Genomic DNA, 27,273 nt, shown 5'->3' with positions numbered 1-27,273 from the left:
TTACCGTAGGTAGTCCCTCCGACAGAGGATGAGGTTGGCTTTGGTGTACAGTGTGGATCCCACCTCGCCGAGTCTGCAGTCGCAGCAGGCACACTTGAGGCAGTCTTCGTGCCAGTACTTGTCCAGGGCCTTCAGCAGGTAGCGGTCCTTGATTTTCCGGTTGCAGCCGGCACAGCCCTTTGGCTTGGTGTCCGGCTGGACGGAGAGCATTTGTATACCTGCGGAGAAAGGGTGACAAGTTGAGAACATAGTTCCAGGTGTCTTTTGACAGTAAATTATGTGCCGTGCATTTCAATCAAGGGGTGAACACACAGTATTTTATCAACAATAACAAGAAGCCAATGTAGCTAACATCCTCCTCTTCCCCCTCTTTAGGGGAGGGACCAAAGCTTGCCCCCAGAGCAGGCATTGTGTAGCCCTTTACAGGGCGTGAAAGGGCTTTGTTGGGTAGAAAGGGAACAATGTGGGCTCATGCTGAAGGCCCGTAATTAGTATTCTCCCTCCATACAGAGTAGAGTAAGCTGTACCCCACTTCCCCCCACGCCACTGCTCCTGTCCCGGCCCAAAAAGTTTTTGTCCCACATTTTTACAAGTACGTCTGATTTTGCCCCGTTGTCCTGCTTCTGCGACAGTCCCCATTTCTCACCTTGTGCAGGAGAAGCTGTCAGAGCCATAGATTCCACCTAATGTATATGCTGCTCTTGGAGGGGGTGAGAGCGCAAGCAGTGAGAAATTGCGAACTTTGAGTGAGAGGGTCACCGAGAGATTTCTCAGCTGTGGTAAATTGAGTGTCTCTGTCTGAATTGAGGACCTCCCTCGGGATAGTTATAATGCGCTCGTCGCCACGATGCGTTGTCCAGGCAATCTCGCTGAAATACATTCATAGAGGAATATGAGATTAAAAAGCCTTGTTTGGACTACTTGACAAGAAAAGTGGTAGATTCTGCACACACACAAAAATCATTTACTCACCCTCGTGTCATTACAAGAGCTTCAGTGTTTGGATGAAAAAAAGTAAAACATGCAATGAAAGTGAAACATCCGTAATATCATCTTTCGCATTCTACGGAAGAAAGGGTCTGGAATGGCACAATGGTGAGTAAATGATGTTAGAATTTATTTTTGGCTGCACTATCCCTTTAAATAGTCGTGCATGTCAACACTTTTGCAGACCATTAAGACTCTTCCATAGCTAACAGAGAGAGAGTTTGCCGCTTCTCTTTTTTTAACATGTGGCCTTGACGATAATTACTTTCAAAAATGATTTGCCAAAAGCGTGGCAGTTGGCCCTCACAGAAAATAAACAAGACAGTGCACCAATTAGTAAGACTGAGGACAGGTGTGAAATTGTTTCAATTCAACTGAGCATTACAATGCAGGGAAAGGAACAGCAGGTAGCCGATCCCTCTAGGGTCATAATTATAGCCTAGAGCAAATATCTGATGCAGTACCATAGGCTTAGACTGTGAACAACTTCTTTCTGCTGTAAGACCATGCTCGTTAAGATGTAGGAACATTCAATGAAAACGAGGCAAGGGATAATGATGATTCCTTCGACCTCACTGGCGTTTTTATGATGCTTTATTTTGAGTTTATTCAAAGGCGAGGGCTTGATGAGGGGAAAACAGCAAGGAGGCACATCAGACAGGTAGCACCGCCGCACTGTTTGTCCCATTGTGTTTAAGCTGTTGAGCTTTTAATTGGCTGGATTGGATTGTAAGAGAAGCACACGGCTGATTTCCTCTGCTATGCGTCCTTGTTCAGTCCCACTCATCCGCACAGCCCTAGCTCGTCTGGTTAACACAACAAAGTCACCGCCTCTCATTACCAAGCTAAAGAAGTTAGAGTTTCGACTCCCCTCCGTCTGCAATCACTGTTAGTCCCAAATGAATCGATTGTGAAACAAACCAACTAGACCTTCTATTCAGAGCTTGGATGCCCAATTCGGTGTTCTCTAATAGGAGTGTGGGATGTTCATGGCCTCATCGATTTTGTTATTTCAAATAGTGAACAAAAGATTATTCTAACACGAGGATTGGGCCAGGGTAGGCATTTTATAAACACAAAAACTAAATGATTTTGCCACTGATGCAGAAAAACTGCCCTGAACCACACCGAGACTGTTTTCTGCACTTAGCATGGTCATTTTAGTTCAAATCATGAACTCATGACTCGTTTGAACAAGTTCTTATAAGTGAATCTGAATCATATAGTTCGATTCTAGATTCAGGTTTCGTTTTCGTGAATATGAAACATACCGGTTGAACAGTACAGCCTAAATCCAAATCGAGTTACCCTTATGAGTCGGTTGTTTTTAGTGAATCCGAGACATGCAGTGCTAATAGTGTAGTTTGAGTTTTGAACAAATGACTCTTGTGAGCCGATTCTTTTTAGCGATTCAAAATTAGGGAATCATTGGAGCTTTTCCTGGAGTAACATGACGGTTGGTTGAACTTCTGTTATTATTACTTTCGTTATGTTCCACTTGAAATTAAGAAACAATTATAACAGTGTAATAGCCTATTTAAAGCTTGTGGGGTGTAATACTTACCGAATGTCATTTATTTTTATTATAGGGGTATTCTTATAATCAGTATCAGGCTTGGTTTTATTTTACTAAATGGATTAAGCCTTGTCACAGTTTTTTGTTACGTCACAATTTTTATTTAGCATCTTTATATTGGTTAAACACGTCACATTTGACTGCATTACTGCAGCTCTGAAACGTGACATCTCATAAAGTCTGTAAACGCATCTTTGGAAAGAACTACAATACATTTCTTATATGTTATATAAGTTTATATAAGGTTTAGCCTATATAAAATCTGCATGGATCTCATGGTTTGGCAATAGATGTCTAAGCAAAGTAAATGCAATACGAAGCTCAGTTCAGCATTTCTTCATCAGGAGTGCTAAAAGCAGCATTAACGGAACGGGATCATTACGCACGAAAGAATTCGTAACCAAAATCGTTTATGTGCTACCCATCCCTATAGGCCCGGGACATTGGTGTCTTTTTTGTCTTTGCTCACTCAGATATTTCATCATGTCCCGTTCGCATAGTGATGCTCTTTGTGCGCTTCCCTGTTCGCGGATACTGATGGGGGAAATTTCGAGGCGAGACTTGGCAAACACCGGGCGCAAAGTACCAATTTGATTTCACATCACAGCTGCGCGAGCCGGAGATGCTGACATTTCACCCTCTTATCAGTTTAATTACTGTTGCCATGGCAGCCTAGTGCACGGAAAAGGCCAATAAGATTTGCAGCTTGCAAAACGACGAAATGAAACCGCTAACGTGTTAGAAACGATGATACGCGGCGACTCACCACAGCCCGTTATTTACAATTGTCTAAGCAAACCACGAAAATTCACACTGGGGAAATGAGACAAATGCGTCGGCTCGGTCAAATGCAGCTGCACAGCGACAAAACTACGCATGGAAACATCCCAAGTACTCAGCCACTCGTTTAACCAAACCATCACACACACACTGATATGATGCAAAACGCAGCTCTTACCGAAACTTTTCTCCCTTTTCTGCATTGGTTGACCCGCTTCGGCTCCCAGAAACACCATGCAACAAGACGAGGCGCGAGCCAAAGATGCGCGTGAAGTGAGCAGCTGTATGCGCGCGAGGGTGCTTCGCTTTTGTTACAAGTAACAATCCAGCTCGCTCCGGCAGAAAAGAGTGAAAACGACGAAAACACCAATCAACAAAACACGGGAGGGAGAAAGAAAGAGCGAGCGAGCCGCTATCGCTCAGCGCCACACGCTGTTAAGACTCCGTTTGTCACAACAGTGCTCGACTATGAAATTAGATCGACCAGCAGCCGTGGCGAGGCAAGTGGCGGCGAACAAATGACAGCGGATGACAAAGGCATATGCTTTACCCCTTCGCGCGCGCCGTAATCTTATAATCCTATCGTGCCTCTCGCTATTCGCCTATTTCAGTGCGCTACAGTAAAAGGCACGAAGTTGGATGTATACAAGAGACAACATGCAGGAACTCGCATATACTAAAACGCAATCAAGCATTCATGAACTGCATATCTTCTGATTCGTGCCAGATTTTTAGAATATAAACACGGATGCAACCCAACAGCTTTCGCAATCTCTTTCAAGCTCTAGAAATGCACTAAGTTCCTCTTATTCAATAACTTTTATGTTAATAAACTGCATGCATCAATCCCATGTTACAGTTTTAAGCATATATCACGTTTTCAGTAGTTTGTCACTGAAGTCACAGAAGAAGAATTTTTTTGTTTGTTTATAAAATATTTCAGTTTTCTTATAAAACATTGAACAATTTAATAATATGAATGCTTATTTACTACTATAACAAACCTTTTGTGGAATGGAAAGGTTACGTGTAAGTTAGACGCTTTTCATTAAACCACTGATGCCCATAATGAACCCATATTTACTCTGAATATCTGTTGTTAGTTCCTGTCATACAGACAGATTGTGTAAAAACAATCGTTTTGTGCATGCTCCACAATGTGCATACATGACAACACACCTGGCTTTTTGCAGGATTAGTTTATTCTGAAATTAATTGAATCACGTGCACAAATGATCCGACGCATGCAAACCTGAACCTTAAACACTAACGATAAAAGCAATCCCTGTTCATTAAGCAGTACGTGTATTTAACTCCAAAAGAAATACAAGAAATGCGTTCGGTAAAGACAATTAAAGCGGCGCACACTCACCTTCTTGACCAAGTTACGCAGAAGGTTAAGTTAGGATAGCACCGACTCCAACTCAATATTCCTCGGAGCAAAAGTTCACGAATCTGACATTGCACCGCGGATAAGAGTGATCTTCAGGTTAAAAATAATGAGGTCCACATGGATCATCTACGAGTAGTTGTTCGCACCAAAAGCTACAGGTGTTCTCGCGCGAGCCGTCATGTATTGAGTATTCTGAGAAGGCTCACAACAACTTGCCCATCAGTGAGTGAGGAACGAGGAATAGTGAAGCCTAGCTTTATTATCTTCAAACCCAATCCCTCACCAGTGAGACATTACACGAGGAGGAAAAGGTCATTCGGTTATTACCGACAGCCGGAGTAACGGAGCGCGCGCTCGCTAACACAAACTTAATGCGCACCTCTCTGAGACGCGCGCGCAAACATGCTATGAGCTCTGTACTACACGTTTGCACACACACACACACTCTCTCTCTCTCTCTCTCTCTGTCACTCTTTGTTTTAGCAGCTAGGCAACAATTTCGTGCTGCTACATAGTGAGAGCAGAATAGGTCTGATTAATAAAACATTTATGCATGCATATGCATGTCTGTCAGTATATGGACAGCTGTTTGTGCACGTGCGTCTGTTTTACTCTTAATTATCCTAATGCAAGCAAACACACTCTGAGAAAAACAAAAAGAGATTCCAATTACATCAACAACAACAAAAAATGCTTTTACGCATTAGTGCCTTTATCAAGAACCTTGAGTGTCACAAATAACTTTTATTTCTGCGTTTAGTTTGAAAAACAGGCATATAAGATGCTGCAATGGAGTTAAAGTGATTGTAGAAAGTGCATATAATTTAACATATTATGAAGAATGTAGGATTTGATGTCAGAATAAGGAAAACCTAATATCAATTTTTTTTAATCTACAAAAAAGCTCAAAATGGCTAAAACATACCAAAAACAAACGTTGAGGCACTCAGTTTCCATAAATGCGCAAACTCATTCATTTGGACTTCTCCAGCATTCCTGAGCACATCATTTTGAAATCTTTCAATATGTCAGTCTCCTATTGAATCAGCACACCCAATTCATTCAGTATTCAGTGATTAATAATAGTTTGTATACTGTGCTTGAACAGACCAAATTAATCAGAGGAGCCATTAAGGTTAATTTGAAAAACACTGATATACTATTCCCTAACTTTTGTCTTGTATGTACCTCCGCAGTCCACTTGATTTGCCTCAAATACCAAACCATGTTCTTATTAAACTCATATTACATTTGATTTCATTTAGCATGAACATTATGCATTTTAAAGTCACTTAATATATCAATACTGCTGGTGCTTTTTAAAATGTGTGTGCACATGATGTAGCTCATTGTGTTTCCTATTCTAAATCTTTTCAGGTGTCCCTGGTGCCTATTATACACCCTTGGGGTCAGTATTTGTAATCACTAGAAATTTAAGAGTCAGATTATTTTCGACTTCAACATGCTAATTATTCACAAAAGTGGAAACCAATGAAGAGAAGGGTGTAAAAAAGCACATCATGTTGTATGTAATAACACATTTAAAAATAGCCTTTTCAGTTCTTAATCTGATGACCTCTGCAAAAACCTACAGAATCTAGCACTTTGTGTGTGAGATCTCTTTCTCCAGCAATCACATTATTGGTTCATCTGCACCCTTTGAGGCCTAAATCAAACTGTATTAGCCAGATACACAATACATATTTTCGATAACTGAAGATAAACTGGCACGCACAGTATGTGATTGCTGTCCACTTGCTATAAGTCCATAAATATCAGGACAAAACTTGTAACTGTGTATTCATGTGTGAGAGAGAGATTAATAATTTTCACTGTTTTCACAGTTTTTTTTCTCCACAGTCTGTTTCTAAAGCTATTCCTCGCCCATTGGTTACACCTGTTCACTCTAATTAGCACTGCTTGATGCCCATGTTGCCGAGGTAGGATGAATCACAGGCCTTCAGTGCCACCTACCCTCCTTCCTCACACACATACACACGCACAAAAGGAAACATAATCACACAGTCAGTGTAGAGTTTATTTTCTGTCATGGCCCAAAAGTAGTGTGCAGTTTAAAAGTGACTAAACTGAGAATGTGGAGACGGAGAACTGATGGTAACAAGAGTTGGGTAGTGGTAAGATTGTGGCCCCATGCCAATCACTCTCTGCCTAAAATACAGCAGTAATGAGATGGGTCATAAAATGCTCCTCGCTTCCATTATGAGTGATGAGATGCATTAAAGCTGACAGGGTATTACCTGCCAGTAATTAGGTTTTGTCATGGATTGAATTATTTCAAAGCGGGCTATCTTGGTAATCATGCAATTTGCGGGGGAGACGCTTTAAGCTGAGTAAAAAGGAAAGGGAGAGAGAGGGAGAGTAGGGGACGCTATAACCCCTTCTTCTTTCTCTACCCTCCCGCCACCACTTCATCTCGCGCATTATCACGTCAATTATTCACCGAAGATATTTGAATTATTGGGGGTGATGAGCTAGAGAGTGCCATCATCAGACTGTGCCGGGTGAGGTGAACTCAGCCGTCCGTCACGTAACGTGACGCTCGCGTGAAACAGTACAGCGCGCAGCCGCGTGCCGGGAAGCGCGAGCGCACTTGGCGCGAACGGACGTCGTTAAAATGAAGAGCTGCTTATTATTTCGCCTCCCTCTCTCTCTGTCTCTCTCTCACTCCTTCTCACACACCCCCTCTTTCGCACACAGACTCGCGATATAACGTCAGCAGAGAAAGGGATATCCGACAGACGACCACCCCACTTCATCCGAGCACGAGCAATGCAGGTTCGTTTTGTGGTAGAAATGAAAGCAGGAGTTTAATTACCGGGCTTCACAAGAGGGGGGAGGGGGGGGGGGGATAAATCTGTTTCTGTGAGGATTGAAGTAAAAAAAAAAGATATTTCCTAGTACTCTTACCCTGGTTTAAGCCTCCTTTGAGCATCTCCAGCGACCATTCATTTCACGGAAGCTTCAACTTAATCCCAGTTTTAAACCGCTGCTAGTAACACACAGAGAACCTAATGCTCCCGCGCACCCACCACAGTCACTCTCTTTGTAAAACGACTATAACTCCTTGTTTAGGAGAGAAAGCGTCAAAGTAGTTGGCAATTATCCTGAGATCCTTTATCCTAACAACCTTAATTAGAACTAAAGATCAGCACCAATCAGTTCCGGTTTAGGGTCAGATTAAAACATTGCAAGAACAATCATTTTCCAAGCTTCTTAATGAGGCTGCAGATCAGAATATGTTTGAGGAGCAAGAAGAAAAAAAATCTGATTGAAAGATCAAAGATACTGTACCGAGGAAAAGTTGCAGATTAAGACGAGATGGAAGCTCAAATATAGCCGGTTCCCTTGTCAAGTTCCAGGCGAGCGGGTTAAAAACACGCAGCCCGCCTTGGTGCAACTCCTCCTCGCTCCTTTTCTAAAAAGATTCCCCTCCTTCTCCCCACGATGGCTGTTTCTTTGCTCGCGATCTCGTTCCCTCCCTGGCAGCAAAGCAAAACAGACCTGAGCCGGCCGCACGTCTCCTCGCCTATTTAAGCACCTTCACCAGGTCCCTAGTTAGCAGCACACTCCAGCTCATCCAAGAAGCTGACAAGCACCGTTAGGGAAGGCAGCGCATGTTGCTCTAATGGACCTCATTAAGTTCTACTTACAGATGTTCTCTTAACATAATTGATCTGCAGCGAGTTGAGAGGACGGCAACCTATTCCCTAGCCCCCAATTATGGCCCGGTAATTAGATCCCCAACCTCCAGTTCTCCACATTCACCCTTCTAACATTCCGAAATATCAAAGTATCTCTTTCTCTCAAAGCAAACCCTCCTGCCTCCCCCACCACCTAACCTTCGTGTCTCCACCTCCTTTGCTCCCTCCCCTCCCTAAGACTCCATTCCTCTGACAGTATTGACAGTCAGATCTGCTAACCTTTGTAGTGAAGCCAGACTTAGTAGTGCACTCACTCCAATTGACAGAGCTCAGTCTAGCTTTTTTCCCTTCTCGTTTTTTTGCTCCCCCTCTCTCTCTCTCTCTCTGTGGTTCTCCTTTTCTCTCCCTGCCGAAATACCCAGGGAAAGAGTGAAGGATGGAGCGTGAGACACAAATGGAGGGGGGTAGACGGATGGATAAAAAACAAGTTTGCACTTTTTGATAAAAGGTTGTAATGATAATATCTGTCAGGGGAGAATCTCTTTTTTTTGCACAATGCCTTTTTATCTTTAATAATTCCTCTGATGGTGAATGTGAGTGCAGGGGGAAGAGGCAGGTGGTGTGAACGGTGAGCTGATTTGGCGCAGCGTTTATAATGCCAATCAGAGCCACTCCCTTCACCCCCTTAATTATCCACTGCGCTAAAACACGAAGCACTTTAGGGAAATGAGAATGTCAAGCTTACGCACTTAAAAGAGGAGACTGTTTCGTCACACAGGTAGGAAAGGGGGAAAGGGTAGGTGCTTGGTGCCAATCATCGACATCATTTTTGTAGATCATGCACAGTTTGTGTTGTTAATGTGACATGAACGTGTAGGCAGCAGAGCTTTGTGAGAGTGCAAACATGGTAATGTGCTGTTTTACAGGCTTTTCAAAGAAGTCCAGATTGTATTTTTTTTATTCTTCATAAAGGCCCTGGTGTACTTCACCCTTCTTGACACCTTTGCCCCGTTTTTTCAAAGTATAATATACAGTAACACTTTTGATTTAGTTGTTTTTGGTGTATTTGCATCCTTTAATTACTAAGAAATACAACAGTTGTACATATTACAACTTAGTGGACTGGAATCGCCATTGTCTCAAGAATTTGTGTCAAGTAATATGAATGAGACAAGTATACTTCTGGCTTAACTTGCAGTATTGTATGCAAAGTTTATTTATAAACTAATTTCGAGAGGATCACATGCTTATGATTGACCACAGCCGGTCCTGCAATAGCTAATCATGATCCTCCAGTCACATGATTCCTAGGTCACTGTAAATAACCAGAGTCTTCGTTCTACAACTATCTTCGTGTGGAAGAAACACCCCTTCCTCCCCTTCTCCTCCCCCATTCACCTAGACTGGGCGGCAAGGTGGCCTAGTGGCTAGCACTGTTGCCCCACAGCAAGAATACTGCTGGCTGTGGTCCTCGCAGAGCCAGTTGGCGTTTCTGTGCAGAGATTGAATGTTCTCCCTGTGTCCGCGAGAGTTTCCACCGGGTTCCGGTGCCAAATGGACACCATAGTCTAGCTCCAAGCATAATTTTTTTTTTCTTTCTCAAAGTAGTTTAACTTAGACACATCAGCGGGGGAGTTTTTGAGATCTAGCTGAGCTCAATCTCACATATCGCCCTGTGAAAGGGAGGGAGCCCTGGGCTCAATGATCCCTTGAACTCAAGGTTTCTTCCGGGACAGCATGCAAAACAAGCTTATTATAAGTCATCAAATAAGTGTGAACTCTTGAAGAGCCTATATGATGTATCAACAATTGCTGAAGATGCTGTTGTTAATAATAAGGAGTATTTATTGCAATGTCATCTTCTAGGTGTGGCCACATTAAATTTGTTGCAAATTTAGATCGTTAATCAATCATGTTATTTTATCAGTTTACCTAGGCGTCACATCCAAACCTTACTGCTTTATAAGGGTAAATGCTACTTAAAAGTTTATTTAAAAACCCTAAAAAGTTCAAAAGTTAACCAATCATCTTAAACGTTTATTAACCTGATAGCCAGGGCCAGACAGAATCTGCGGATGTTTTTAGCTATTTCTGCGGAGAATTTAGGTAAAATCTGCGGATTTCTGCGGAATTATTTTGGGAGTATCCAGCGGAGTATCATAACTAAAACCTTAATATATGAAATAAAAAGTAATAAATTACTGAACAAAAACCGAATAAATTTATATTTACACATTTACTCATGTAAATAAACAGAATTAATGATGGGCTAAAAATCTACAGAAATCTGCAGAATTCTGCGGAAAATCTGCGGAATTCTGCACGCGCAAATTCCGTGTGGGCCTACTGATAGCCAGCACTCACTTTTGAGGATTTACACCTACCTATCTTTAAATAGTAACAGTTCTTTACCCCAGTGAGCTATAAACATAAATTCAAAATCATAAATCAAAAATTGAGCTTTACTATGGTCCATAGAAAGTGCCTAGAAAGTTTCATGCTAAAAATACGAATTGTTATACATTATGAAGTAATGAAAGAATACTATTCCAAAAAACAATTGAGTCAATAAGCTTAATTAAAATGCCACTGTAGGTTATTCCTTAAATAAAACATATTGGCCATATGGGATATTTGGTTTCATTTTGTTCCCCTCAAATGGGGAGTAAACCATGAATGCTTCTGAAATTGTCACACATTACAACCTGGATAACCTTCACAAATGAATATTTACTATTTACATTGCCATTCATTTGACAAACAAAGCACATGAGCTACAGTATTACACATCGGTTTGACTTATTTTCTCAAAAATTGTAGCATTCTGTTTCTCCTGCAAAGACTTTTGACCATAAACCGTCAGAAAAGATCTCTTCTTCACTCCAATTAATATGTTTTCTGTTACTGGTTGACATATTGATTTCTTCCCCTCTCACTCTGAAACAAAACTCAACATGAGAAAGTTTCTCTGACTGTACAAAGCACATGAATATTTAATGAGGCCAGCACTGTTTGGCTTTTGATTGGTTGTTTGTCGCTGAACAGTTTGCTGTTACATTCACATTGTTGTATACCACAAATAGGGTTCCATAACAGTCTTTAAAGCATAGGTAAGCATCTCTATAAATGGTAAGCATTGCTTTTCCAATTGATAAAAGCTTGGTCAGACAATAACTTGTGTTTATCAAGTCTAATATACAACATTATTTAGAGATAATTATATTTAATATTATTATCTTGATTGGATAGATGCAACATTTAGTATGGATTGCCTGTAGTCATCAGAGAACATGTGTTTGTATCCAGGTTCCTTGCCATTTGGTCTTTTATATCCTTATTTTACTGGCTTAGCTGTTGCCCCGTTGAGACTGTGAAGCGTGCACTTTTATATTCATCCTGCACATCTCATCATCTTCTTTTGCCTTTCAAAATCCCAAATAAGTTACCGACAATATACTAACCCCTTTGACTCTGGTACAGAGTCGCACTCAATCTAATAACACACACTGTACAGTAGATTCCCAGAGTTCTCTGCTCCCAATGGACACAATGGGACACATGTGACTTTGCACTAACGACCACAAGAGCCTCTCCTTAAAGAGACACCCAATAATTGCTTCAGGTAGGTGACCCTCAACCAGGGTCAAGGGATTCCTAGTTTTTAATGACAAGTTTCGTACTCCCAAACTCGCTCTCTCTCTCTGCCCTCTAGACCAATTTTAGTTTTTGGCCAAGAGACAACTAAAGCGAATAATGGAGACTCCTCAGCAAAGTCTGAAGAATCACCTTTAGTAATAGGCCTGAGGGGACACCTTTGAAGTTAAAGAATACCCAGTCCATCGGATACTGGCCTATCCTATTGCCGCACTGGGAATCAACGGAGATTACTTAATGCAACCAGCAATTAATTTGTTAAGGCCAGTCTGAGAGTTAGAATATCCAAGTGCAACATGACTCCATTGAAGAAGGAGGGCGTTCCTCGACTGCCTGAAGGCCAGTTGCAGTTAGATCAGAGCATTTTAATTTGCGACTGCCTTTAATGGTTGGGATAATTGTATGCATTCGAGGTGCTATTCCTCATGTCAGTCTTTCTGATTTGCAATGTTTTGGGCTTTTATAGTTATGATGTTTAGAGTATATTGCTGCTTTTTAAAAGGTTGCATAAATTTACAAACAAAACAGACCATTAAGTTAATTAGACCATTACATTTTTGAGCGTCTGCGATATAATTTAGCTTTATTAAGGCATTTTATTATATATTTATACAATGTGTATATACACATCTGCAACTAATACAATAATAGTTTAAGCAAACTTTTTATTAATATTTTTCTTGTTTTACCCTGCTTCCTCATCTACAGCGGATGTAATGAATCCAAATTGTTAACACACCAGAGCTGCAAACATATAAACGAAGAACACTTCACTGCCCTTCACAGTATGCGCTTTGGTTATTCAGCGTAAATCCAAGTAAGGTAGGACAATTAAACATTTTATGTGATTAAATATCTGTTGTTATTTGACACTCAAGCTTCTAGGTCTCATTGGAGTTTTGGAGGTCACTTTTATACTTCCCAGTTAAATCTTCCATCACAATGGAGCCTCTACAGTCAATAAAGCAGCCGGTGCCTTTTAAGTGTTAGGCCACACGGAGACACACGTGTTTTCAAAACCACAAGAAGATGAGCCATTGAACAATATTTCTACAAGCCTTTAATGATAACCTTGAGCAATACTGGTACCTGCTACATAATATCTATTGATTCCATCCAGCATGATTTCCTTGAGTAGCTCGGTTGAAATGACTTTGTGTGTTTGGAACTAAGCATTTCAAACAGACTGCTGTATACCTCTGCGGCAATCAATCAGCCTTAATCCAAAACCAATTTACTCCGCCTGAAGAGGAAAATATCTTTTAATCTCTTGCCGACAATCCCTGATTGCAGTGCTGAGCATCAGTTGACAGTAAAATGGAGGCTCGTCTGTGATGGAACCTCTAGTTTATGTACTACACAAAACAGTCTTTAAGTCGTGTTATGTACTGTAGGCAAAGAGGTACCTTGAATTGCAATATAATTGCCTTTTTGGAGTTCATTCTGCTCAGGAGGAGTGCAGTTATTGGTGCACATGTGTTATGGTCAGGCTTTTTTTTCATGCAGTCTAAGGTTTATTTTTGAAAAGTCAATAACTATTTCATTTTAAGCAACAAGCACCTGTGTAAAATGAACAAAATTATACATAATTTTGAGCTCCTGTTCAGTCCAGTCATTTAAAAGCTTTAAATCAAACAAATTAGCCTGTTAGCATTTAGCACTAAATCTTTTAAATGCTAATATCAACTGGCCATAGATATATACATTAGATGTCGCTTGGCCTATTGTTGTCTATTGGACGGAATGCATCAATAGCACCGCCATCTTGCTACAGGGTAGCGCTCCTTTGAAATGAATGCGGGACCAAGGGACAGTGGAGGACTGTGGCCATCCAAAGCCAGAGATATACACATATACACATATATCTATGATCGGGAGTTTTCCAGGATGTTAGTATGTAATTTTATACGAAAATTATAATTTTACATCACTTTTCTACATTGATGGATCAGTGACCGCACGGGCATTCCTGACAAAAAGCTTGTGTTTGTGTGTACAGAAATGTACTATCCACCCTCCCTGTTAAATTTGATCTAGTCCGTGTCCTGAAGCACACCTCTTCTCCTGCTTTCACTTCTCATACTGACGGAGGGAGCGATTCGTTTGTGAATGAATCCCCCGAACGACTCTTTCACGTTAGCCGACAATAATACAAGTTTCTGGCAGCGCAGCATCTCGTTGTCATATTTCTTTTGCATTGTTTGCTGATTTTATTCAACAAAACTAGCATAAGCCGAGTGTTTAGTGCGAGTTGGAGCTTCTTTGTCTTATGGTGAATGCAGTAAGGGACTGTTATCATCAATAACGTTACCTGATTCGCACAAAAGTTCAGAACATACAAAAACAATAAAAAACTTAATATTACCTATGAAATGTTCTGCCTTTGTGCTTTGTTTTCTTTGTTTGCTCGTTACTTCACCCGTAGACAGCGCTAAAGTCCCGCATCTTCACGTAATAACACTGTCTTGACTAGTGCGGTTGAATGACATTTGTCCTGGGAGTACTTTACCAATGTGGTGGCGCTATTGACGCATGCTCAGGGTCCCTATGCGATATCTAGTGTATATATCTATGTCAACTGGCAACATGCCACCTGTCGAGTCTTGCCAATTCAACTCTCATCTAACATTTCCATGGAACTTATATAAACTTTGCTTGCATAGGTTATGCAAATCAGTACTTTACAATTGTTAAGATTATTTAATGCTATTTTGACCAGTCAAAACGGTCTAAATTAGGTTTGCTTGTTCTTGATTGCAAATAAAAGGAGTCAAAATAAGCAAGCAACTTTGCCTCGCAGAAGAATGACTCCAGAGGCCCAGGAACAAAACCAAGACATCTTGTTGTAAAGTTTTGGAGCTGCTGATGCTGTTTTGGAGGCTGGGGGGTTGATCTCCGAGTCTGTCAGCCAGTTAGATGAGGCTCTGATTTTCATCTGCGTGTATATCTGGGAGCACTAATTGGCAAGATGAAGCGATGATTGATGTCACTGATGTTCTCCTGCGCTCTTGCTGCAATTTTCCCACCCACACGCGTCAGTCAGTGTAATGACATGGTGTTGCTACCGTAAAAGTTGCCCTTTTACATTGATCTGAGCACTGTGCCATTTCTTAAAATAATTAAACCTGTGATTCAAGGAGGGGGAGCTAAACCTTGATCAGTACAAGAGAGGCAATGGTACGATGGCCCAGCCTCCATCTGCTTTGACATTGTACAGTCTCTCTCTTTATTTCAAACATTGAAGGACATCACCCCTCTGTTCAGAGCCATTAGCCTCTAGCTCATTCTATTCCCCAATGCTAATTGACTCAAAAACACACAAGGTGAGGTCCTCGGGATGAACTAAAAGCGTGCGCAGACAGGCCTCACAATGGCCTCATTACAAAAATGAAATGGAATAGAGTGTGGTAAGTGTGCAGACTCTTGTTGGCCACGTTGATGGAGGCATTTGCGCTTTGGCGAGCTTTTCAAAATATGCTTCGTTTAAAATTAATTTTCTGCACGTCAATAGGTGGCATTCTAAGCACCTACACCTCTGTTGTTTGAATGAGAAGCATTAACCTTCACCTTCAATGAGGGCTGTGAATTTGGCAGATTCCAAAACTCATCGGCTTAAAACATAAGAGACATAGTCAAAGCAATACACTTATTTCCATGCTATTGAGTGCTCTCAAGGTAAGGCTACACAAGTTAGACTGAAAGGAAAATCAGCTGAAGTGGCTTTTAGATGGCATTATTTGACTAATATTTTGGTCCCTGGTGGTGAATCTTTTTGATACAGCCTTGACTAACTTTGCAACCTTTTTTCTTGTGTGTAAGTTGGAGGTATGAAAAAAAGGGTTTAAAGACGATTTCCTCCACTTTGCTATGATCGATCCTTGGAGAACAACTTTCCATCATGCCGAGGGGGGCCTGAGCTGGAGACGACAGCTAATTAAGATGGCTAATCGCCACATTTCACAGTGGCTAGAGCAACTGTCACTCTTTGCTGGCCGCTAGACAGCTGCTGCAAAAGCTTGTGACATCATAAAACTGCGCCAGATGTTTACCCCAAGGTTCAGAGTCAAGTCTTGTGTGTGAATATGGCTTTGCTCTATTGTAAAAGCTTCATCTCTTTACACTTCAGAGTGGGAGTATCAAAGTAATGAGGGGTTATTTTGAGGAGGCCATTGACGTAATAGTTTTTTAGCAAGACCCTTCACCCTGATGGGTAGAAGTCTGCTCAAAGTGCACATTAAGGCCACAAAGCAGGCATGCATGAGCACACTTCTGTAAATTTTTTCTTAACGTATTCGTGTGTTTAGTTTCTACCCTTTTTTAAAACCAATAAATAACCCTGTAAGACTTGATTAGCTGGATCAGGTTTATTAAATTAGGAATGTTTAATGGTATCTAATCTCTGCAGTGCTGTGAGCCCCACGAGCTGAGTCTTGCACCCCTGACTTACAGTCTCATGCGCTTCATGCACACGGCAGACACTGTGGGCCCAATCCCAATTCTAGCCCTTCCCCTTACCTCATTTTGCACGTTCAAGTAAAGCGTTAGGGGTGTCCCAATCCTCTTCAGCTTGAAGGCGTAGAGCTAAGGGAAAGTGCTAGATAGCCCTTGAAAAGGAGATTTTTCAGGCCCACGCTCAACTAAGGGGTACAAAAATTTCCTAGCATACACCATCTACAACGGTACACAGTACAGTTACAATCTTTTCGCCACAATATATCGTTTAGACAACATGATTTCGTTGCCTTCAGTGATTTCCTAAAGATAAAATAAAAAAAATGAATAAATAAAAAATGCACCTGGAATAACTACAGCAGTTGCCATCCTCAATCTCATATGAAGCAAGAGATCACGATGACATATTATGACGTGTGCAGGTGTTGTAGTGCTGTACCGTATCTTAGGTACACTCTGAAAGGTACACTAGGTTCTTAGGTACACTCTTCACACTCTGTTTCAAGGGCCAAGGGGGAGGGGTATGGGTAAAAAAATAGAATTGGGATTGGACCTAAGTCTGCAAAATCACAAGTGCACATAAAATGTGTCATTAGGGATTGGGTCATTGGTCACACTTCTAAGTGCACTTCAGATGCACTTTTATCTCATTTGCAATGCAGCCTAAATTAATTGTACTTTCCTCCGACACTATACATATACTGTCCCATAATGTTTGGGTCCTCAACTCAGTCTCACAAGGTGGTCCATTTTACTTAAGCTTCAACCCCAATCAAATACATCTGAGCATGCTATATCTTCATGATTACTAGAAAGATACAGGTGAGTTGGTCAAAGTTAAAGCAAAACTGTATTAAAGTAGATCTTTGGGGTAAGGTTTGAGAACGCTTGCCATAATGCTGTGTGTAGTGAAAAATGAGATTCAAAGTGATAAACAAATAAAGGGGATATGTGAGCTTGTACATCAATGGCAAATTAAATTGTAAAATTTTTCAATAACCCTTCTTGTTGGTGCACCTGAAATGGAAAACTCACACTGTTTGGGACAAATTGCAATTAAGGTTTAATTATCCCTTAAAAACCATATCAGAAGATAATATTGCATCTTCATATTTTAGGACAACAAAGCCAAAATTCATTTGGTTTAGACCAGGGTTGTCCAAACTCGGTCCTACAGGGTTTGCAGATTTTAGTTCTAATCCCAATTAAACACACCTGAATAAGATAATAAAGCTCTTTCTAGGTATACTAGAAACTTCAGAGTGGTCGGTTGAAGGAAGTTGGAGCTAAACTACGTAGAACACTGACCCTCCAGGACTGAGTTTGGACACCCCTGGCTTAGACTCTGGAAGGCGTGTATAGGTCTGTTTTCATATATATATATATATATATATATATATATATATATATATATATATATATATATATATATACATATATATATATATATATATATATATATATATATATATATATATATATATTGACCACTGATTGACTTTAACCCCATTGAACATCTCTGGGATGTACTTAAGTAGACTTTAGAGTGGTTCTACTTAGAATATGATGTTGGAGGTGCTTCTATTATGTCTGCCAAAATGAATGCAACTCCTGATAGAAATATACTCTGTAGCATTGCATAAGGTTGTCGAAACAATGCTGTGACAAATGCACTTCGTAATCAAAGCTAAAAATCACCACTCTTTGACCCTGAGGCGAGCCACTCTGCAAAGTCTACTCCAGCACAAATGTTCACTGACTTTCTACAAACCATGCAGCCTATCGGGGCTCCCAAAGTTTGAATCTCTCTTAGCTAGAAAAAGCTACATTCATAAATCAATCAGTTTGTCTGCATCACATGTAGTCCCTAGTACAGAAGGCAGCAAATATTATAAGCATCCGACTCGGATGACGCATCCCCCCTTTTTTAAATTTGGTTTCTCATGTCACAACCCCTGTGAGCTTGATGGGAATGTGTTCTGGCATAAAGCTGCAAATTAGGCGTGTAGTTCAAGCTTCTTTTGGTGGTTCAAAGCCAGCCAGGATTGCGGCTTTTTTCCCTGATTCATATGGTACACAGCGACGAAAACGGGGTTGATGTACAAGCAAACTGAGAACCTTTACATCTCACTCCTCTACGTCTCTCTCTAACTTGCACTACCCATCTTTCCCTTTTTTTTTTCACATCTCTCCCGTGTTTTGTGGAGGAGCGTACGAGTCCCCTCCTTCATGTTTTAATTGGCTGCTCTCTTTGCATGTCAGGGGACCCGGTGGAATAGTTACTAATCCTCCAGCGACGATCAGACCGGATCCCTTTCTCGCGAGGGTGCGTTTCAAACTCACATCGTGCCCCATTGTAGTTCAGATTGCTCCGACGCCATCTTCACAGTAGCCCAATCTACAAACGCATCGATTTATCACGTTAAAACAACCGGAGTGAGCATATCCACAGCTTTGTCAGGAAACGTAAAGGTTTTAATGGCAGATGAACAGAAAGAAACACCAGTAGTTTAGTGTAGTGAGACTCAGGTAGTTCAAGGCCCATTATTTTCCAATATGAGGCTGCCTGGCATTTTACGGAGACTCTTTTGCCATGATAGGAGAAGCAATATTGAAAATGGAAGTGGATGCTCAACTGAGCTGAGGCATTGGGTCCACCAAATTGAAGGCAGGAGACTGAGGCCTATGAGCCGGCGTCTCATCAAATAGCTCATGAGGCCTCACTTTTTTTTTTTTTTTTTTGGACTAAAGCGATTTGCGCATCCTCTGTGAGGAGATGAACACCACCCTGGCTAAGCCCTGACGAGTGCTTATAAGAGAAAACTGTTTGGGAGTGATTTCCCATCTGGATTCAGCTCGGATAAGCAGTTTTAAATTGCAGTAGGACTTATACCATTGACTACATTACTGAGTCCACCAGGCCACGATATTGCATCACTTGCTCATTGTCTGATCTCAGAATACAGCTAAGGTTAAAAAAAAAATAAGGCTGGCAAGAAGCGGATGCACCCATTTCAAAAGCGTACAAAGTATATTACAAACTTGCTGGTAAGGTTAGAGTAGATTGCGGAGGTTGTCTATATTTGGTAGATTGAAACGTTCAAAGAAAGAGGCATAATCATAAAAGATCTGATTGATCTTTTTACTTTGCGAATGTCATGTATTGAAGCCACTGCAGTGTTCTTTGGGTTTTTTGCTTCTTTCATATCCTAGCAAAGTGAGTGATATTCTCGGTCACGAGGGAGGCAGAAGGAGATGCTTATGTGCAGCTTGGGACTAAGTGTTCTTTCTGCCAATTTTTTACTTTTTTTTTTAAAGTAGAAAGTTGATCTGTTGAGATTCTGAATGTGGTGCGGAAAAGAAAAGCTGCTGGAATGCGAAATATGCAACATGGGTTTTCGATACACTTCATAATGTCTCATTTTTTTGTAGATTGTAAATTTAAATAGAAGGATGTTATTTTTCTTTGAATTACAGTATGCTTGTTAATTAGCCAGCGTGTTGAATGGATATTTTTGATTGCTCTTTATTTTGATGCTCACTTATACATTACATTCTGTTCACTATTTGCAACCAAATGTCTACTGACTCTCATTAGAGGATTTTTAGAGTATTAATAGACTTTAGGGTTAGAGATTAGAATAACTGTAATTGTGGAGATGTATTCCCCTTTCGTCTTGTTGTAAATTGGAATCATGGAGGACCATGTTTATGCATGCCTGTTTAGGGTGAAATCTATACTGAATATGTTTCATTTTGAATAAATTTCCCATTCAGCTTAATGGGGATTTTGGATTTTTTTTTTTTCAAATACATGTTTATTTTACTGTTTATAAAAAGTAAACCATAATACAAAATGATGTAGCTGTTGTGGGGAAAAATAAAATAGCAAATTACTGAAATTACTGAAGAAGTCGATCTGTTTTCTGCGTTTTTAAAGTTTATCGCATATCCTACTTGAATTGTTAGGTATTTAAATTATTCTAGATGTAAACACAACCAGTGTTTCCAGATTGGGCGGTTTCCCCAGCCCCCCAGCACCAGCCCCCCCCCCCCCCCCCCCTACCCCCGGGTATTCACTTATTACCTGGTTTTGTTCACCTCCACAGAACCAAATGTTTTTGCATTTCTGCGGGTTTTGGATAGTTTTTGGGCTGGAATCAATCAGCTACGTCTGGCAACACTGAATACAACTCGAGAGGCTTTTTAATCTGTTTTTATCTAACATTTCATTTTTTTATCATTATTTCTTTGATTTTGTTGGCCTTAAGGGATCAGTACATTTGCAGATATGGTGATCGTCAGTAACTGAACCATATGTATTCATCCTCTGAAAGGTCAGTGTTGTTGCTAAAATTAGGTATTTGTGAAAAGTGAATAAACACAGTCCAACAATTACAAAAATTGGCACACCAATTTAATAAAAGACAAATTGAGGGGTGTTGGATTAGATTGTAAATGTTGTTAGTATACACCTTTTAAATGTGTCTATTTATTTTGATGGTTTGATGGTTTACTGTTTGCTTAAAATCTTTTGATACTGCTCCTTTAACTGACTATAAGAAACTTTGCATATACATGTCAACTTGCATTAACCCTGACCCCAACCTAACAGTCTACTTATAAACTAATGAGAATTAGTTGCTTAAATTCAACAAACAGACCATCTAAATAAAGTGTGACTGAAAAATTTATTCAAAGATTTGGTATTTATTTATTTATTTCTGGTGACATTTTATTTTAAGGAACAAAACACCATTAGTTTTATTTAGTAAATAAAATAACCCTGGTTCAGAGTGAGGATTTAAATGGACAACATATTCTGTATATCTACAACTAAGAAAATATTCTACAGCATTGTCTATTTTTTGACTACTTATACAGTAAATTTGAGCTTTTAATGCAGTGAAGTCTAAAAACATTTAAGATTTATCCTCCAACATTTCCTCCTATGGTGTGTGCACATAACTGGAGTCAGAATCCGACACAAACTTATTCCACACTCGGAAGTCCGATGTATTAATGCTTCTGTGCGGTAAGACATATGATGGGTGTCTTTGAGTTCTTCAATCTCCATTTTGATGTGCAGGCCTGTCCCTCTGTAAAGGCATTGCTGCTGACTCAGTCCCATCCCATCTGAGATTGTTTTTCTTTCTCGCTTTAGCAACATTCTGTTCAAAAACTGATTGGCTAAGACCTGCACTTCTGAATACTGAAAACTGCTTCCGCGAGTTGACATCTGGGTGCACTACTGCTTAAAAGTTTGGCATTTGTTAAGTTTTTTTTTTTTTTAATGTTATTAAAGTAAGTCTATATCTGCTCAACAAAGCTGCATTTAGTTAATACATTTTTTAAAAATCCAGTAAACTTATTAAATATTACTTAAATTTAAAATATCTATTCTTTTTATTCGATGGAGTTAAACAATTTTTATTTATTCTTGCGATTAAAGGTTGAATTTTCAGCATTGTTATTCCAGATTCTTCCTCATTATAATGTCATGATCTGCTTCTTGAGAAAAAAAATATTATTATTATCAGTGTTAAAAACTGTAAAGCTTCATATTTTTGTGAAAACTGTGAAACAGTATCATTCACAAATTCTATTAAAGCTATATTTACCTTGGCTTCTTTTTCTTTCACTTTATCAAGGACACATTAACTTGTTTAATTGTCAAAGACCCATAGAATGTAACAAAAATGTGATTTTATTTCAAATAAGTGCTGTTATTTTGAACTGTCTTTTCATCAAGCATGCCTCTAACAAAACTATGAAGCTAGATGATTGTTTTTAACATTGATATAAGTATAATCATTAATAATGGTTGAGTCCTTTAATAACAGAACAGCAAAAATCGATTTCAGAAAGATCATCTGACTTCAAAGACTGGATTAATGATGCTAAAAATTCAGTTTTGAATCACAGGAATACATTACATTTTAAACTTCCTTTAAGAAGCAACCAGTTATGCTTAATTGGTAAAAAATTGTACCATATTTACTGTATTTTTGATTAAATAAATGCAGGCTTCTTTTAAAAACGTACAAAATCCTCCACATCCTAAACTTTTAACCGCTAGTTTAAATCGAGCGCTTGTTTGTGGGTCTGAAATGAGTTTCTTCCTTCAGCTCCTCGTGTCCTTCAGTCAAATGCATTCTCCTCCAAACACGGCATAATCTCCCCCCGTTTGTGAGGGCGATGCTCAATTCCAAAAAGGGGTCGCCTCAAAATAATTGCTTCAAATAAATGAGCTCTTAAAGGTCCATTAGCCCAGCCTCTTCCTCAGCTAATAGCGTTCAGTGATATCAAAGATTGCGGGAAGGGGCCTTGCCACTGAACAGATGGGGCCATCCTCTCCTAGCTGTAAATGAGAAATCTGAATGGATCCCAGGCCTTCATCATTACCTGGGCCTCCTGATAAAAAAAAGGAATCTAAACCTCTGCGATTATGTCACGCTTCACAAAAAGTAAATGCCCTTCACATGCTTCAGTCAATCGTTTTAGTGCATTTAGGTGTAATTGCATGCACAAGTGGTTGGAAGGGAGGGACGCGAGCTGTTTCCGTGCGAGCACAGGTGCGACAAAAAACTTTAGCAATCATGGTTAAAGAGAGAGTTCATGCTGAAATTAATCAGACAAAAAAAGCTGTGACCTTCTGTCTGTCTGTCTGGAATTTGAAAGAATTTACTGATTTTTTTTTTCCTCACTAAGTAGCTGTTAAAGAAGTTAAAAAAAGATGGCGCCAATACCGATCTTTTACCCTTTTGTGCTGTTGGGGATGTTTTCACCCACTCTGGGGTGATTTTGAGGCTTAATTTGGCCATAACTTTCTTCGTGTTTAAGCAAACGGAATGATTTTTGGTGAAAAATCTTATTTTGACACATTTTGGGAAACTGCTTTGAAATATACTCTGGGCAAATTTACTACACTTTCATTGACTTTTCCATTGACTTCCATTATAATGACATTTTCTGATTGCAAATCCATGACACCATATAATCATGCATACCTAATTGTTGCTGGATTTCCCTGTTGGAAACAGGTACAATTACTAATTTTTACTGTTGATCATTAGTTGCAATTCAAAAAAGGCTTCGTTTCTGGATAAAATGATATATTTATCTGAATCATAGTGTGTTTGGCCATGTGTGAGTATGTGAGAATGTGAGCGAGAGAAATAAGTAGCTCAGCTTTCAGAGAATAGTAAGTGTATTTATGCGTGTACACTATAATCCACTGTTTTACTCCACATAACTCCATATAAAAGCCAGAAATAGTGGCCTATCTAAAGGGTTATTCGTGCCAACTGATGATCAACAGTAAAAATTAAAAGTTTTACCTCTTCCCAACAGGGAAAAACACCAACAATCAAGAATGCATAATTATATGCTGTCTTGGCTATGCAATTAAAAAAATGTGGTCATGATAGAAGTCAATTGGGCAAAAACAGCCACCAACATAACGAAAGGATAGTCAATTTGAACAGTACACAAGGGTTAATGAAATTTGTGTGTGTGTGTTTTTTTTTTTTTTTTTGTGTGTGTGTGTGTGTGTGTGTAATTGTCTTCATGTTTAGGTAGCCTATTATATTTATTGTTGGGAAAAATGGCTTTTCTTGCACCAAAACCTTTAAATATAGAGATTTAGTGTTTTTTTTTTTTTTTTTTTTTTTTTGCAATAGAATGTTTACTGTTTAGTTTATATTTTTACTATGTTTTACAAAAGACAGTCTAAAATGCCATTTTATTAATATTATGATTAATTAATGCTAAAAATTGCTATTTTTCATTACTTAAAGTTTGCCTCTTACCTAAAGCAGTGCAATGTAATACCTATTAGTCAGAATAAATTTTTTGAACAAAGATTTAAATGATAAAATATAATATAAATATTTATGTTATTCTTTAATTTCCAGTATGATCATTTTAAGTGTAGACATTAGGTTTCTAATCACTTCAAATATAGTCAAATGTAGTTTTATCCTTCATTCCTCTATACCAAAGATACCAAAGTTGGCCCATGGAAACCTTTGATTTGGCCCACCATCCTATCTGAGAAGAGATAGGATGGTTTAGAGATTGTCAATTCAAATTTAATGTAACCTTTTATTTGTTTGTTTTCTTATTAAGCTACAAAAACGCTAACTGAAATTAATTGTTTCAATTTTAATGGTGTCAGTTGATCATATTTAGTTTAAAATGTACACACCGTCACCCGACAGATAGAGGACTTTGGTGAGCAAATCAAGGCAAAGGCAGATTCTGCTTGACTAGTGTATTTAGCATTGAACTCCACTTTGTTATAAAGGATATTGTTTATGTTTTTATTGCAATAGTAGTAATTAAAAAATTTATTCTGCATTAGGTAACACGATTCAAAGTGATGTTTTCCATTTATTTTGAAATATTAAGAAATAAATTAGGAAATTACTCATGGCAACTTTAAAGTAAAGTAGTTTGGAATATTTATCTTCAGAGTTATCGATAGCTATGTTTCCAAACACCCAATTTTATGCGCATTTTGGATATGCGCATAAAAAATCTGTTGATGGAAACGTCTGTGCAAGAGCGTCTGTGCTCCACGGTTGACATCTTCAAACGCCACCACACGTCTTCTGAGGTGAAAGTCATTTTAAAAATTAAGAAAAGACTCACGCAGCTTCTCCTACCGCAGCAAATTCCGTCATCACTGTTGATATTTGGCGCCAGTTAATCAGTGATGATTTTGTTCTTTTTGACTCGTTGGATGTAAACAATGTTTTATTCGCACGTCTTTTATGCGATATTCCAGTTTTGCGCACAAAGTTAATTTGCATTTTTGGAAGGAAACATAGCCAGTGATATTTGTTTTTTGGCCTTTCATACGAACGTTTGGACACCCCTGCTCTATTTTTACATATATACATAAAAATAGAACTGAAATGATGTTGAAAGCCATTGTATTGTCTTCAGCGTGTAAGCAAGACCTGTGACTAATGAATGAAGTTTCAGTCACACACCTGGATGTACCTGGATGGGAGACCACATGGGAAAGCTAGGTTGCTGCCAGAATTAATGTTAGTTAGACCAGTAGGGAGTGCTCAACCTGATGTCTGTGTATTGATGGGGACTCTATACTGCTCAGTGAGCACTGTCTTTCAGGCGAGACGTTAAACCGAAATCCTAACTCTCTGTGGTCATTAAAAATTCCAGGATGTCCTTCAAAAAGGACAAAATTCGAAACGATTTGGCCACTAGCCTCTACCATTATGGCCTAATAACCATCCCCATATCATAATTGGCTTCACTTTGTCTCTCCACCAATCAGCTGGTGTCGTGTGCGGTCTGGTGCAATATGGCTGCCATCACGTCATCCAGGTGGATGCTGCACACTGGTGGTGGATGAGATTTCCCCCCCAAAAAATTTGTAAAGCGCTTTGAGTGTCCAGAAAAGAGCTATATAAATGTAAGGAGTTATTATTATTAATTAATTAGACCTTTGTGTCTTTTTTGACACCACTGTTCACCTATAAAGTCTTCCCAATTTCTGTTGTCATGCTTTTACTAAGAAAGTAAGTAAATAACGACGAAGAAAACTTTACCAATATCTTGCCTTATAGATACAAAATCAAACAGAACACAATGCAAAACTCTGGAAATAAAATCCATTTCGTCTTCCTGAGAGGATGTAATTTATTTCACCTCTGACAGATTTGGATCACTTTAGAACAGAAGTAGGTGTGGGGGGAAAGAGCCACCTTTCTGAAGGAATGCATTTTTCATTTGCCACGTTTCTAAATGCAACAGCGTCATTAGCATGTTCAAGCAGTTGTCAGACTGGTACAACATCACTCAGCCTCTCGAGTGACCAATAAATTCCTCTGGGCTTCTTCTCCCTAATCAGAATTTAATCTGTTCGCTGCCTCCTCGCCCCCCTTAGGTGAGTTATGTTTGTTTGGGACACGGTGTATTGGTCTCTTGGGGTCAACACCCACTTTTCCTTCCCTGTAACCAATCTGGTACTGATCTAAATATCCTAAGGCCCTCTGTCATCTTCAGCTCGGTCCTCCTGTAGTAATAGCACATTAATTTGGGCCCAAAATATTTCACAGCGCGTCCTCTGAGCTGCAGTTTGGTTGAGATGCATTGGAACGAGAGATGCGACGTGCACGAGAGAGAGACGTATATAAAATTTGCTTTTAATGAGAAAAACAAATAGCATTTCAAGAGAGCATCACAAGAGAGCAGAGGTGGGATGACAGCTGCATGTGTGTGGTGATGGGAGGGGTAATGATTTTTGAGAATTTCCCAGGGTGTAGTTAGAGAGGCAACAGAAGGCGGCTCTGGCAGAGTTCTCTCCTTCGATTATGTATACTCTTTTATTCAATCATTGCATCTCTCTGCGCCTGACATTTGGTCAATAGTGCAATCTTGCGGTGATCAGAAAGCAGGCAGACGAGCCACACACAGAATCCCATTAGTTTGGCTTTCGGTGGATGCACTTGAACGGGATCACTGGACAGTGATTCTGACCTCGCGCTTGTTGAAGAGGGAACGTCATATCAAGCTGATTGTTTAATTTGTCCTTCTGTCTCTCTATCCCTTCGTTCATTCATCATTCCGCCTCTATGTATCCATCCAATCGTGATCATCCTTCATCTATCTATCTATCTATCTATCTATCTATCTATCTATCTATCTATCTATCTATCTATCTGTCTGTCTGTCTGTCTGTCTGTCTGTCTGTCTGTCTGTCTGTCTGTCTGTCTGTCTGTCTGTCTGTCTGTCTG

At 39.6% G+C, this 27,273-nt stretch overlaps 2 protein-coding genes across 32 annotated transcripts in view; one reads left to right on the top strand and one right to left on the bottom strand.

The window, feature by feature from the left end:
- The window catches only part of lmo3 (LIM domain only 3), a 67,049-nt gene extending 58,787 nt beyond the window's left edge, over positions 1–8,262 (bottom strand). For 3 of the 20 annotated variants that reach the window (XR_015482027.2, XR_015482029.2, XM_087246743.2), the window contains exons 1-2: positions 8,049–8,262; positions 5–218 (exon numbers count right to left, since the gene is read on the bottom strand). Coding sequence is in view for 9 of the 20 variants with exons in the window: in XM_087246743.2 (XP_087102869.1) it covers positions 5–210 (206 nt within the window). In the remaining 11 variants the exon portion in view is untranslated. 20 annotated transcript variants of the gene reach the window in all.
- The window catches only part of arhgef39 (Rho guanine nucleotide exchange factor 39), a 247,881-nt gene that overhangs the window by 3,339 nt on the left and 217,269 nt on the right, over positions 1–27,273 (top strand). For 3 of the 12 annotated variants that reach the window (XM_088649788.1, XM_088649777.1, XM_088649780.1), the window contains exon 2: positions 12,761–12,874. The exons of 2 other annotated variants lie outside the window; for them this stretch is intronic. The gene's annotated coding sequence lies outside the window, so the exon portion shown is untranslated. Of the gene's footprint in view, positions 1–2,382; positions 2,444–3,628; positions 7,533–12,760; positions 12,875–27,273 lie in introns of those variants that run through there. 7 more of the 12 variants (XM_088649785.1, XM_088649792.1, XM_088649781.1 and 4 more) reach the window with 4 other exon arrangements.

This window comes from Danio rerio, chromosome 4 (genome assembly GCF_052040795.2).
Source record: "Danio rerio strain M-AB ecotype USA chromosome 4, GRCz13ab, whole genome shotgun sequence".
Lineage (NCBI taxonomy): Eukaryota > Metazoa > Chordata > Actinopteri > Cypriniformes > Danionidae > Danio > Danio rerio.
Note: the sequence above shows the minus strand (reverse complement) of the source record. Positions and strands in the feature narration are given on the sequence as shown.